The 15,693-nt window shown below is 36.5% G+C and overlaps 1 protein-coding gene across 1 annotated transcript; it reads right to left on the minus strand.

Moving 5' to 3' along the window:
* Window positions 1-1,645: 1,645 nt before the first annotated feature.
* Window positions 1,646-14,350, minus strand: LOC128028822 (protocadherin Fat 4). The gene is made up of 13 exons (XM_052616154.1): window positions 14,152-14,350; window positions 11,714-12,624; window positions 11,453-11,630; window positions 10,933-11,094; window positions 5,944-10,011; window positions 5,602-5,703; window positions 4,843-5,144; window positions 4,647-4,732; window positions 4,367-4,540; window positions 4,156-4,283; window positions 3,853-4,070; window positions 3,036-3,309; window positions 1,646-2,814 (listed from the first exon to the last, which is right to left on the minus strand). Exons 1-13 carry the CDS (start codon window positions 14,348-14,350, stop codon window positions 1,664-1,666), a joined length of 7,953 nt encoding a protein of 2,650 aa, XP_052472114.1. The 3' UTR covers window positions 1,646-1,663.
* Window positions 14,351-15,693: the final 1,343 nt, after the last annotated feature.

Raw genomic sequence — 15,693 nt, forward strand, 5'->3', positions numbered from 1 at the left:
AAAAGCATAATTAGCAAAGATAATAAATCACTCTTTACTGTCACTTTTCCAAGACATCATATTTTATTTATTAATACTGTCATCTGTTAATTAAATAAATCATCTTTGACTATAGCTGCTTAATGTATACTAAATTGTGCAGTCCTAAGCAACAAAAATTGCTTTGATAACTAATACATTAAAAACTTAATATAATAAAGGAACAGTGGGATACTCATCAGTTTGAATGATTACACTGTGCCTTTAAAATATATATATATATATATATATATATATATATATATATATATATATATATATATATATATATATATATATATGGGGCAAATTAAAAATAATTTCTCTAAAGTTGTAATTGTACACAGTTCATTTTATTTAATTGTGAAAACTTACCCCACTATAGAATAATGATATCTCATGATATCTTTTTTTGGGGCACATTGGAAACATTCAAGTGTAGGATATAAACAGATTCAAAAGTTAAAGATCTGACAACAGATGGCGCCAATGTAATAATATTATTATGCTCCTCAAACACCGATATAAACAATATTGATGATTAAGTCACTATTGGTACATTTACTATGTGCTTGAACATATGCCTTCCTTATAATATACACAGTATTTGTAGACTTTTATTAATGTTCTTATGAAATGAATGATTCACCAGTATTTCACTGGTCCAGTTTTGGTCAGTGATTTAAAGTACATGAATGATAAATGAACTATGTACCTTGTTTTTAACATTCTTTCAAATGATTTCCTCTTGATCACTCTGAAATCCACAGTCATTTGGCTGATGGCTCTGTAAGCTGGCTATGTCCTCGAACACATCCGCATAGGTGTTAAAATGAACTCCTATATTTAGGAGATTCTCAAGCTGCTGGATCCCGCCTGAGACAGAGGTGGGACTCTGGACGGAGGGGGATTTGACCACATCTCTGAAGGGTGAAGGGGCTATCAGAATAAACTGTCCTCTGGACCAATCTGCAACTGAAACAGTGGGGTGGGGTGGGAGGATTATCATTAGGTAAGAAAGTAAAGGGTTTTTGTTTTCTAAACCACAGTGTGACATTTGGAAGGCTCTGGTGGTGGACAGAAATTAAATGGCCACTAGATAGCGCTCAAACTCCAGAAGAGCTACATGTTTATTATTACCGTTATAATATTTTTTATTCATTTGGTCCAACCACAAGATGTCACTATGCATTCAATGCAGTGTTGTGATAAACTAGATTAAAAACTAGCATACAGAGATAATGAAAATAAGGCTGTCAGTTTTTTTTAAATGTTGCCTGATCTGCAGATTAATCAATATTTACTGTGAAAAAGCAACCCATTTAATTCTGACCCATGTAAATGTGAAAAAAAAATGAAATTAAATGAACAAGTAAAAACTTAATTGGTTAAATGTTTACATTTAAGTTTAATTTAATAAAGGTTAAAACACAAATTAAGTTTCATTTAGTGTATATACTGTAATGGGTGTGGGCGTGTGTGTGTGTGTGTGTGTGTGTGTGTGTGTATACGTGTATATGTGTGTATATATATATATATATATATATATATATATACACACACACACACACAAACACACACACACATATATATATATATATATGAATATTATAACTAAAGGGTCAAACCAATATTCACACTATTTTTAAACCATGTTTAATTTTAGATCACTGAAACCGCATGTGTCCTTGCCTTCAGGTGGATGTTCATCTTTGTCGTGTGAGCTGATGAGTGACAGTTCTCTCTCACAGTCAAACTCTGAGCCGGTGAAGGAGCAGTGGCTTTCACTCTCTGATGATGTCTCTACTGGCCCATCTCTGCATGGCTTTATGGGACACTCTCTGAAATTCTGATGGGGGTATCCCTTGTGGTCCCGTGGGTTGTTCAGTTTCTCAACTTCATCTGCCGAGAGATGTTGTGGAGGGCCTGTCAGATCAGGATCCAGTTTTCTCTTGAAGAACAATTGGGATTGACGTTGCCACTGGTGAAAATCACCTCCGGATGTTCTCTGATGAAGTGTAGGAGATGGATTATGATTCGTTTGAGGTTGCATGATGGATTGAGAAACCTTTGGATTGCCATTCACCTGATCTCCACGTTCATCCTCCTTCTTCAGCTGTAGGGTGTTCACATCCGAGTATGTGCTGTCAATCTCATAGTACTCCAGTTCACTCCCTCCAAAACCTGAGACATGACAACAAGGTCCACTTTCATAACAGCTTTCAACTCCTTGCACAGGATCCCTTGGTCTTATTAGATCAGGTTGCTTGCAGGCTTCATTTGAGACATTCCGAGAAGACTCATCAGCAGGGCCTAAACTAAATGCCAGGTTATCCGTGCCATGCTGTTTGCTTGGTGGCATGAGGTAGATTTGACGCCTCTTTTCACCCTGACAGGTTTTGCCTTGTCTTCTAAGGACAATACAGAGAACTAGGATCAGAAGAATAAGGACAATGGGAATAATAACTGCTACAATCCATAAGGGGGCGCTCTTTTGGGTTTGAGAACAGGCCTCGCTGTGGACTTTGTCAGATAAGCAAGGTCCACACGAGGACACATTGTGCAGACAGATGCACCAGTAGTCGTCTTTGGAAGAAGACCCACAGTCACTATCATTCCAGCAGGGCTCAGATAGACAGGAATCCTTCAGACATGGAGTCAGAACGCAGTGGTTTGGAGATACGCAGAAGGTTTGGAAGACAGGTGGGCTGGAGCTGGCATCAACTATCTCATTGTAGCCATTGAAGGACAGGAGGCGACCATTGAATTTGATGTATTCCACACAGCCTCTGAAACCTTGAAAGCCAAAAAAAGCAACTTAAACATCAAAATATAAAGGTTTTATGATCATTGTCAAAGGTGGCCATTTTAATAACTAAATAAAAAATGCCACACTGACACTATTATTAAAATCTGAAAAAAATAAAACAATGTTCAAATTCTACTCTACCTGCTTTTGGCAATTCAAGGTGCAGTATTGTATAACCAACTAAACAACAAATCAGGGGCAATCTAACCTAAATTTTGAATCATCCCTGGGACATCTTTGGATTCTCTCAGTGGAGCAGAGCCCAGAAAAATGGTCTCCACTAAGAATGCGGAGTGAGTTATGGTGCCATTGGTGGTATTCACTACAGGCCGTTCATCCAGAAACAGAGAGATGTATGAGCCTCTTCTGCGCAGCTGAATCACATGCCACTGTCCATCGGATACATTTCCCTCCATTGAGAGCTCTAGCCGCTGCCCGGATGTGACATTGGTGAACACATACAGAGGTTTTCCATCTGATATCTGAGGAGGCAAGAGAAAACATGTTATGAACTGAACTAGCAGATTTATCAGACAACACTGACAAAGTAGTTCAGATATTGTAGATTTGAGTTTAATCAAAGTGGTTTAGGGGATGTTTACTGTTGTATAAAACAAAAAACATGGATGATAAGTTATTAAAGATAAATTATTAACAAATATTCTGAGATCAATAATAGCTGGCCATAACTAACAGCATTTTTGGCATCATGTTGATTACCAGCAAAAATAATCTTAATGTTCTTTATAAAAACAAAAGCACTTGCCTTTACCTAAATTTATACTCAGTTTTAAAATGCTGTGACAACATGGTTGAAACTCCTAAATGAATTTAAAAAGGGAATGAACAACTTTACAGCTTAAAAAATACATATTCACATTTCTGCTTTAAATAATTTACTTTAATTATAAGTGCCTCACTGTAACCTCATTTTTTTGTTTGTTGTAATCAACATTATGCTGCAAACACAATCATTTGAGATTAATTTGCATTGAATATCCCTTTAAAATTCTCTCAGAGCTCACCTTAAGTTTCAGATGAGCAGTTTGACACCAGCACATAACCAAAACGCCATTTGTTCTGACAGTCCTCATCTTGATCTCAACACTGTCAAATCCCTGAGAGTCTCCTTCCTCCCCATCCAGGATGGCTTGGAGAAGCTGGTTTCTTCTGTAGGTTTCCTTGACGGCAAACTCAATGTAGGCCTCGCCGTTTAGAAACAATACATTCTGCTCAGCCAAATCTATTAGAAAGAATTACATTCACTTTATGACTTTAAACGTTGAACTATCACATAAAAAAAAGAACAAATATATGAATGAAATTACTCATGGCACAGTTGGGTCCTGTGAATTGGTCTCTACACTGGCAGCGATGGTGCGACCATCGGTCTTGACAAACTCCTTCGTTCAAACACACTGCGGTTTCACATGGAGGAATATCTCTTTGTGGACATCTGATCATCAAAAAGAAATCAACTGAAGCATTGCATTATAATAGAAAAAAATGTACAGTTACAAAGATTCTTTAGAAACTGACCGATTAAGAACATTCTGGGACGCCAAAGATTTTAAGGAATCTGGACTGAAGTTGTTCACTTGCATGTTACTCATACAGCCAACAAAGTTATGAGTCCTGATTTGCCTTTGTAAAATGACATCAATGGACTTTACGCCACCAAACGTCATGTTATTTGAGCTCACTTCCAGAGTCCTGTTTGTGAATGTAATTTAAAGGTTCAGTTACATAAACAAATAAAAGCAGTTTGTAATCGTATGTTTAATCTGCAACAAAACGGAGAGATTAAACTAAATACTACCTTTGGGTTCCAGTGGCACCATTTTGCGACAAGCAAAATCCTTGCGGATCATGGACAGAGCAGTTGTCTATTTCAAGAGAGGCTATCTGAGAGACACAAAAGATTGTACATCTGCAAAATATCTCATAAATCTTTCACAAAATTGGATTGATTGAGTCCTAAGACTTAAAAATAATAATGTATGGGAATCACGTACATTTCCAGTTCTTCTTACGGTGATGTTGTGAAAACTTCCATCAACCACTATCTTGCCTGTTTCCAATCGTATGACTCCAGATCCAAGATCATAAGACAGGCACAGTCTTCCACTCACTATTTCAAGGGCCAGGAAGTCTGAAGTTGATGGGTCACCATGGTTGTACACAAGCAAGGCGTTTTGTTGAACAGTCGCAAATTCCAAATAGATGAAGTTATATTGTGGATCCAATGGAGGATATTCTATATAAGAAAGTTCCTGAAAGCCATAACTGTGCTTTTCACAATCAACTCCACTCACACCTAACAATAAATAGAAATGTCAGACATAGACATAGGAATATATCTTTTAAAATTAACATAATAACGAATAAATTATATATATAAATATGTATTATATATAAATATATTATACTATATAAATATATTTTCTTCATTATACTGTTTTTATATTCTTTATATACAACAAATAATAATTGAGCTAAATACATTATTATTTTTACAATTAAAAATCATATACTTTTAATTTATATGCGATTATAAAAAAATACATTGAATTTAATTACACATGTAAAAATATGTGAGATAATATAAAAATAATGATAAACAACAACACATTTGATTAATTTTACAATTAAAAAATAACAAAATATTTCAAATATGTGAATATGGGCAACATCACAAAATCAAGACAGTAATTGAATCATATAAGAACATATATAAATAAATAAATAAATGTAGACAGAAAAGTTCTGCTTACCAAATGGACATTGGCAAGAGTAACCTGTTAGAAAACTGGAGCAGGTTCCATATACACAAGGGGAGGAACCACAGTGGTCAACAATATGATCACAAAATGTTCCTGTGACAAAAATAAATGGTTAAGGTATTTACAACCAATCAATAAAATTCACACACAATTATATATATATATATATATATATATATATATATATATATATATATATATATATATATATATATGTGTGTGTGTGTGTGTGTGTGTGTGTGTGTGTGTGTGTGTGTGTGTGTGTGTGTGTGTGTGTGTATATATATATATATATATATATATATATATATAACATAAGTTATATGACCATACCTTCATAGCCTGGGCTGCAATCACAGATGAACCCTCCCTGTCTGTTCCAACACGTTCCTCCATTTAAACAATTTACTGATTGACATTCATTATCAACTATAGTACAGTGTGATCCTGAGAATCCATCTTTGCATTGACAAAAATAAGTTCCTGGATTGTTATAGCAGCTTCCCCCATTTTTACAAGGCTCCTTGGTACATTCATCAAAGTCTAGCTCACATGCATCACCTGTAAAGCCTGCTCGACAAGAGCAGTTAAAGATCTCCACAAAATATGGAGAAACAAATATAAGACTGGAGCTTTCCAACACAGCAACTTCCTGACTGATGTGAATGTTTCTGTTGCAGGTGGCACCATTATGGCAAGGACGGAGCATACATGGGTCACTGGTTATTTGGAATATAGTCACATTGCTTTGTGCTTCCAGTAACTTTTTATGCATGTTTGATATTCCGCTTGCCACCTCTCCAGTTAGATACTGACCATTGTAGCTTTTCACTGCAGCAAGAAGCAGCATTTTATCTCCTTGCAACTTCATTCCAAACACATGTGTTTTGGAAGCTTGTAGGTTAAAGAGGCTATCCAAAGCTTTGACGAATTTTAAATACTTCAAAGACAGAAATTCCTCAAGAGTTGATATAGAGATGTAGAACAACACGCAATTGTCCAGAGAGACATTGGTAAAACCTTTGTAATTGACGTAGATGCTGTTGTTGACCGAAGGGTGGAGCTGGTCACTCCCTTCAACTGAAATATTATATGTTGCCTCTCCTTGGTAAGGGGACGACCACAAATTACACATCCCAAATGGGAAACTAAACATCCTAAGTGGCCCATTTTTGATTGTACAATTGAAGACATCCAGTTCGTCCTGATCGGACGGTCTTACATTTCCGATTAGTCCTCCTGGGAAGGAACTTCCATAATATTTCACCAATATATTAATGTTTCTCTGGAGCGGTGCATTGTCATTTTCATCAAGAACTTTAACATGTAACATAGTGGTGGAGGACATTGGTGGCTTACCAGCATCTTGAACCACAATATGTATATGAAAAAGAGGGTTGCGCTCCCGATCAAAGGGTCTTGAGGTAACAAGAACGCCATCAGATGAGAGTGAAAAACCCTCAGCAGGTCTCATCATCCAGTACGTGAAAGGACCTTGATTTGGAGGAAGATCATCATCTGTGGCTGCTAAGGTGGAGACCAGAGTGCCAGCAGGTTGGTTTTCTCGAATAAACCCTTCTGTGGTCAGCAGTTTGGGAGGATTGTCATTGACATCAGAAACGACGATAGCTACCTTAGTGCTTCCGGTTACAGCAGGAGAGCCCTCGTCAACAGCAATGACAGTCAGGTTATAGAAGGCCCACATTTCTCTATCCAGGTGACTGTTAATGGAAATTACCCCACTGACGGGATCTATAATGAAGGAACTATTGATATTTCCATGTTCAATGCTATAAGAAAACCTGCTCCATTCTAGGATCACATCCTGGTCCACCGCTTTGACTTTAGTTACAGATGTCCCAATCGAGATGTCCTCTGACACTGTTGCAGTGTAAAGCATTGAATCAAAATTAGGGGGATCGTTTTCATCTAGTATGTCTAGATGTATCAATGTCTCATCAACATTAAATCCTGTAATAGCCCCTCTGTTTTTTGCCAGCACCCGTAGAATTTCATTATTTTGGAGGCGATTTTTCAAATCTTTCGAGACATATATTATTCCTGTATGCTCATCCACCACAAAATTAGCTTTTTTACTTTGTCCAGCAGGCACATAAAACACTTCTCCATCAGGCCCTTGGTCATAGTCAATGGCAACAACCCTTCCTATTTCAGTTTGTGGTGGCAAAGCCTCTGACACTGTGAAGTTATATATATGTCTTTGAAAAGCAGGGATGAATTCATTGAGGCCAGCAATCTGGATGTGTATACGGGCAATATCAAACAAATATGGAAACCCGATGTTGGTGGCTTTGACTGTAAGTTCATAATGCTGTTTTTGCTCATAATCAAATATATCTAAAGTGGTGATTGTGCCATTTTTGGTGTCCAAATAGAAGAGAAGGATGTCTCCGGCAATAAGCGTATATGTGATTTGGGAGTGAATTCCTGTGTCAGCATCCTTCGCCCAAACCTGCAAAACTGAGGTACCAATTAAAGCATTTTCTGAAACTGTGGCAATGTAATTTGTGGATGTAAATAAAGGAGGGTTATCGTTTAAATCTGTTACATATACTGTGATATTAATTCTCTCCATCTTGGGACGCCAGCCTCCATCCTCAGCAATGACGTTTAGATGATGAGTTTCAAATTCCTCAAAGTCAAGTGCTTTAACAAGCATTATCAATCCTGAAGATTGTCCTATGGAAAACAATCCATTTTCATTCCCACCATCAAAAGAATAGGAAATAACACCATTGATGCCAGCATCTTTATCTTTGCCCTGGATTTTTCCAATAACTGAACCAATGGGCAAATCTTCCGGAACAAAAAACTCGACTTTTCTGTTAAGAAAATGTGGTGCAAAAAGGTTCTCATGTGTAACTTCAAAACTGATTTCAGTCTGTGCAAAAAAAGGAGGAAGGCCTTTATCTTTGGCAGTGATTTGAAGTGTTAGGATGGTGCCAAGGCTATTCGCTAAAGTTTTATTTACCAGCACTCTTCCGCTGTTATGTTCTACCTCAAAGTAAAGAGATCCATTGCCACCACTATTGAAGTACTCAACACTGTTGTTCCTTACAAGAGAATCTTGATCTATAGCAGATATTTGGATCACTTCTGTTCCAACATCCAGGGTTAAAGGAACTGGTACTAAAGGCCTGAAGGGTATAAACGAGGGTGGGAATTGATTATGCCGTACTAATGTCACTGAAACAATGCTAGAGCTGTTCAAAGGAACACTGCCGCAATCAGACGCCACAACAGTGAAAGTCAAATTTACAGATTCAGATTCATGGAGAACAATGGGCTGTTTGGTTGAAATTTTCCCAGTTGATGCATTAACCAAAAAAAGTTCATTTGGTGGGTCAATGAAGTAAAGGATTTGGGCATTCTCACCAAGATCCCGGTCAGTAGCGCTAATTTGGAGAAGGAAAACTTCATGCATCTTCATCTCAGGAACAGTGAGAGTGTAACGTGGTTGATAGAAGATCGGCGTGTTGTCATTGACATCTGTAATGTCTATGGTGACGTCTGTGCTGATGCTCCAAGCAGAATCATTTGCGTTAACCTTTACTATATAGTGATTTTGATCTTCTCTGTCCAAAGGATGAAGTACTAGTAAAATGCCCGTGGTTTTATCAATACTAAACGGGAATTCACTATTTTGGCCAATGATTGTATATTCAATTACAGCATTTAGACCAACATCTTCATCTGTAGCAGCTATCTGAATGACTGGAAAGCCAAGAGGAGCATCCTCAGGAACCTCTGTGATGAAAATCTGTGAGAAACGAGGTGCATGATCATTTGTATCAAGAACTATAATGATAACTGTTGCGATGGCTGAAAGACTGTTGTTTTCTTTATCAATGGCCTTCAGGGTAAGATTATAATACGGTATTTTTTCTCGATCCAAACGTTTTGTTGTGGAAAGAATGCCATGAATTTTGTCTATTTTAAATGCACCCTCAATGTTACCAGCCAAAATAAAATACTCCACCTCTGCAAACACTCCAGAGTCTGCATCAGTTGCTAACACATTACACACCCTTCCTGAAGCCAAGTTCTCATACACTTCACATCTGTAGATGTTTTGCGAGAACACTGGTGGGTTATCATTTACATCACTGATATTCAAATTAAGTTCAGCATATGATGAAAAAGGCGGTATCCCTGAGTCTCTGGCTTCAACTATTAGATGAAAATGCATGTTGCTTTCAAAATCTAAGGGATCCTTGACAGTCAGCACACCAGTGCTGTGGTGAAGCTCAAAAACCTCCCCAAAGTTTCCAGAAGCCAGATAGAAAGACATCGGTGTGTTTCTTTGTGATTCTGCAGTGACAATTGCCACCAGGGTTTCTTTGGGTGAATCCTCAGAGAGGACATCCTTATAAACTTGGACTGCAACATGAGGAAAGTATGTATCATTCTGGAATCTGACAGTCAAAGTTGTTGTGTCCATTTTTGGCAGATCTGCTCCATCCTGCACATGAACTTCAACTGTGATATCATTTCTTTTATTCACAGAATCTTTAATGAACACTGTTCCTGTGCGAGAGTTAATGGATAAGAGATAGGCATGTTGGCCATGCAGAGAAAAATTTAGTTGTGCGTTCAATCCAGCATCTGCATCTTCTGCCATCACTGTGCAGACAACTGATCCTGTAAAATGCAGGAAACACAAGTTTATTTGAATCTAAAAGACCAGATAACTGCTATTAAGGTCATCACAATAGTGTATATTCACCTTTGGTTATCCCAGCAGGAACATTAGCCACATATGGTCCATAGAGAAAGGATGGTAAGTGATCATTCACATCCTCAAGTGTTACTGAAACAACAGCTGAACTGGAAAGAGGCTTTGTGGGATGTCCATCAGTGACAGTCACCGAAAATCTGTAAAAAGACTCTGTCTCTCTGTCCAAGGCACTTACAGTGAATACATCTCCAGATGTTTCATTGATGGAAAAAGGAGTATCTAGGTCATCTAAAGAATATCTACAAATGAAATATAAGTTAAATATATAAAGTCAATTATATTATATTACACAAGCTAATATCAGTATTGTTCTTGTTTAAAAAAAAAGATTCAAAATTGCTTTTGGTAACTGAAATAAAGTTGAAATAAAAATATATATATAAATATTAGACAATTAATTAAACAATTTAGAACTTAAATATATATTTTCTAAATATAAATAAAAAGTACTTAAATAACACTATAGCAAGACAAAAACTAGTGTGAAAGTGATTTTACTGAAAATGCTAACATTATGACCACACTAGTGTAATTATCAAATTACCTTAGCTGTCCATTTGTACCATCATCTAAGTCTGATGCTGCAACTCTCAGAAAAACAGTCCCAACCGGAGAATCCTCCAATATGTGAGTACTGAACCACTCCCTGTCAAATATTGGAATGTTGTCATTGACATCATCAACAACAATAACCAAGGTGCCTGTGCCAGTCAGTGATGGAAATCCTAGAAAGAATGGACAAAGAAATTAAGAAAAATACTCTGAATTTGTACTTAAATTTGGGATACACTTATTAAAAATCACTGACACCAATAAATCAATAATTCTTTTCCTGTTAAGGTTGATAACCAGTATATGGCAGATGTCAAAATTAGATATGATATTTACATTTAAAATAAGACTCTAAAAACATCAAATAAATTGTTTTAAATTTAGGCATCAAAGCATTATAGTGTACCCTATGAAAAATATTAAAAATATTTTAAGATTACAGCATCCCTAGAATAGCAAACTAACCGATAACCTAGCAAATTAAGTGGTTATATCTCAAGAGACATTTGGGTCAATTAGACAAATGGTTACCTGAATCAGCAGCATTAACTTTTAACATGTATTGGCTTTTCAGTTCCCTATCAAGATCTTCTAAGATTTGGAATGTTCCATTGGGATGAAGTGAGAAGAGACTTTCATCATTTCCTGATTCTATAGAATATGTCATCTGACCGTTAACTTCATAAGAGTCTTCATCAGAGGCATGTATCTACAAAAGACATGTTTCACATCTTCATGAAGATTCAACTGAGTGAGTTAACTAAATCAGAAGTCCATTTCATTTTTACGTACCTGATGAGAGTGCTGAGTAGAGTCTTCCCCATTTTCAAAGACATGCAATGTCAGTGATTCAGGTGATAAAAGAGGAACACAGTCATTAACATCCAGGACTGCGATGTTAATGGTTGCTGTGGTGGACCTTTGAATATCTCCCTGGTCTTCTGCTATGACAAAAAAGATGTAGAAAGGCTTCTTCTCACGGTCCATCTTGTCTTTCACCGAGACCACACCTAGAACAGAGTCTACCATGAACTCACTCTCTGAGACAGAGAAGCGCACCTGCCCATTTGACCCAATATCTTGATCACTCGCGTTAACTCTGAGCAGGCTTGTTCCACGAGGTACAGTCTCATAAACTGAAAGACTGTAGGAGCTTTGAGTGAACTCTGGATTGTGATCGTTTACATCCTCAATAAGCACTGTGAGGTACATTGAGCTGAACAATGAAGGAACACCTTTATCTTTGACGTTCAGTGTGACTGTGACAACATCCTCACTTTCTCTGTCCAATTGCTTCCGCAGGTACACAACCCCAGTTGAACTATTTATACTAAACGGTTCTTCTTCTGCACTCTCAAAGCTGAAAACAACTTCACCATTGGATCCAGCATCAGCATCTGTGGCCTGTATAACCGTAACAACAGAATGAAGAGGTGCGTTCTCTGGAAAACGAACAGTACTTGGGGTTGTGATGAGAGGGGAGTTATCATTGACATCCAGAAGATAGACAGTGACATGCACTGAGGTTGTAAGTCGGGCCTCTGTAGGTAGAGCACGATCATTGGCCTGGACAATGAGACTATACATAGCGTTTGTTTCTCTGTCTAACTTCCCTCTTATACATAGAGTTTGATGCTGGTTTATAGAGAACTTGTTCTCAAGGTTTCCAGATGTCACCATCAAATCCACTTCTCCAAATATACCTGTCAGATGCAAGAAAAAGACACCTGAATTACATTAGCAAACATAAAACACACTTATAATGCAGTAATCACCAGATTTACATTTAAAAGTTCAGTATTTTAGAAAAAGGATATGATGTAGGCCACTTAAAGGAAATAAACGTCAATCCCTGAGGCAGAAATTTAACTGTTTTGCTATAAAGTCTGCTCCTATCAGTGATGAGAATCCAGTAAGGGAAGGCCTAATGAAATGTGAATAAAAATCCACTAAATATGTACAGAATAAACCATGGATGATGCACTGATTAAAATTCTGGCTGATACGAAGAAATTATTTCCATGTTGTGGCACGATTACAGATAAATGGCTAATATTAAAATTCTATACTTATTTTGTCTAAATGACATATAAAAAAAACACTAAAATATAAAGTGCTACATGTAAATATAGGCATCTCAAACATTATAACAGACTATGAAAAATGGATATTAAATTTAAGAATTGATAAAGATTAAATTTAACAGCATTATTGAACTCTCAATGTTTCTAAAGATTAACTTGTGTTAGATGTTGTCAAAAGTGATATTTGACAGATTTCTTTAAACAAATAGCTTGGCAGTTTGGCAAAAGGCTAGTTACAAATCCAAAAGCAACATAAAAGTCCCTGACTAGGCTATATATATATATATATTTTTTTTTTTTTTTGGTATAACATCTCTAGACAACATATTTCCAGAACAAACATACAGAACAAAACAAATCTCTATAATCTTGGTCACTCTTATTGCTAGGCTTGTGTATAATCCTGGACAACCTCATCAAAAACTTCCCCAAATGGGTCAAAAGGAACTGTGAATTTCACTTTGAACTGAATATATGGAACACACAATATGCTTTATCCTGAACCTGAAATAAGAGAAGCTGGGACAGGGGTTCTCCATTATTAGAAGTAGCCAGCATCCCCAAGAGAGAAAACCCTATTCATTAACAAAGGAGAAATGACGTAAGATTTAATGAGACCCCTTCAGCCAGTTCTGCTTTTCCCAAAGCTTTTCAAAAGTGTGAACTTGGAGATTTTGTGCTTGAATCAAATAAAAGCGATGACCTGTACCACCCATTGTGCTATTTCTGTATTAAATGGACTTGTGTGTTCTTATGTGTCCTCATTTTGCTTTTAATGTGTTATAAAAACCAAATAATGAAATATTTTCAAAAAACCAGGCACAAAAAAGTAGATACAAGATCACATACTCTACAATTCAATAGTTTAGGCTACGATTTTTAGTATCTTGTGCTTAAATTATTACAATTTAAATAACTGCTTTCTATTTTAAGATATAGAAAAGTATCAGAAACCATGGTACTTTTTTTCCAGCATGCTTTCATGAATACAAGGGTTAAAAAAAATCAGTATTTATTTGAAATAAAACTTGTTTGTTAAATTATAAATGTCTTTACTATCACTTTTGATCGGTTTAATGTATCCTTACTGAATAAAAGTATTATTTTCTTTTTTTTTAAATTGGAGTGTGTGTAGTTTAATGTTACCCTCATCTCGATCTGTAACATTGAGATTTAGAAAGCACATTCCAACAGGTGAGTCTTCTGGTATGGATGCCGAAAAGTCATTCTGGCTGAACACTGGTGGGTTGTCATTGACATCGATCACACTGAAGTACACTCTGACCCCGGTGAGTTCACGCTCCCCCTGCTGAGCTGCTGCAGTCAGGATGTAGTAGCGCTCCATCTCAAAATCCAGAGCTCGGGATAGGAGGAATTCGCCAGAATGTGGATTGAGAAGGAAAAGACCATCACCATCATCCTCCTGAACAGAGTACACCGAGGTTTCATTCTCTTCACTATATGCTGCCTCCACATGTCCCACAATGGTCCCTATGAAGGCGAAACAGACAATACTGAATTGAAGTATTTTAGCAAATGCTTTAATCCAACAAAGTCCCCACAACAACAACAACAAAAAAAAAAAAAACAGATAAGACAACTCAGATAAAAAGCAATGCTCACCAGGTGGTGTGTCTTCCTTTACTTCAAATGAATATACAGATTTGGAAAAGGATAATTGTGTAAACCTTCTACTATGAAGTGGGGCTAAGCCTGATTTGCTTGTAGATGGCAGAGCTGAGATGTTGAACCTCTTTTTCTCATTACTATTATCCCACTGTGTCCATGGTGAACTGATAGAGCAAACACCATAGAAGAATATCTGTGTGAACAAAAGAAGAAAATCTTTACTTATAAATTAAATTAGCCACTGCTGGGATCATAGCATATGATATAAAGGTGTGGGGCAAGAAACATGGAGCAGTTTCAGCCATTAAATCCCACATGACGTGCAGGAAAGGGTTCTTTTGTGAAAGACCTTTTCTAAGAGCGGCAACAGTACACCTTGACTTGTGCAAGGTCTGTGCTTTGAAAGATCTCCTTACCACAGTATCCCACGCCAACCTGAATATGTGTCTTTATTTGGGTGGGCTCCCAAGGTACCTGCTTTTGTTAAGCTCTAAAATGTCAACTTAGATCTGGACAATCTGGTATCCAAAGAGAGGCTCATGGAATAAAACGGAATGTTCTAATCCTGTTCAGCTAAACGCACCATAAACTTTCACTTCATTGCCATTTATTTTTAAATAAAAAAAGTTGATTTTCGATTACTTGTACTGGTCAGTTTAATACATCAAGTAACTCACACTTGTTTATTTATGTCTGTATAATATACCAATTTTTCTACATTGCAATTAATTATAATATTATATTTATGACATATACACACAGGCTACTCCTAAATGCATTTAATTCGATTTATATTAAATATGTAATAAAGATAAGTATAAGTAATATAAATGAATCATTGTGTAAACGTTGTAAATATTTGTATTATATATTTAAAATGTGTTATTAATTAAATAATCCATACTAAATTAAGGTGCTGACAATTTTTTATCAAGCATGTCATGATATTAGGGAATCTGTTCAGATCTTGAGAAATGAAATACAAGTCTTTCACAAAAACATTAAAAACATTTATTTGTAGCTATATAAAAAAAATACTCACCGTAGCATGCATGAGAA

This window comes from Carassius gibelio, chromosome A15, assembly GCF_023724105.1.
Source record: "Carassius gibelio isolate Cgi1373 ecotype wild population from Czech Republic chromosome A15, carGib1.2-hapl.c, whole genome shotgun sequence".
Taxonomy (NCBI): Eukaryota; Metazoa; Chordata; class Actinopteri; order Cypriniformes; family Cyprinidae; genus Carassius; species Carassius gibelio.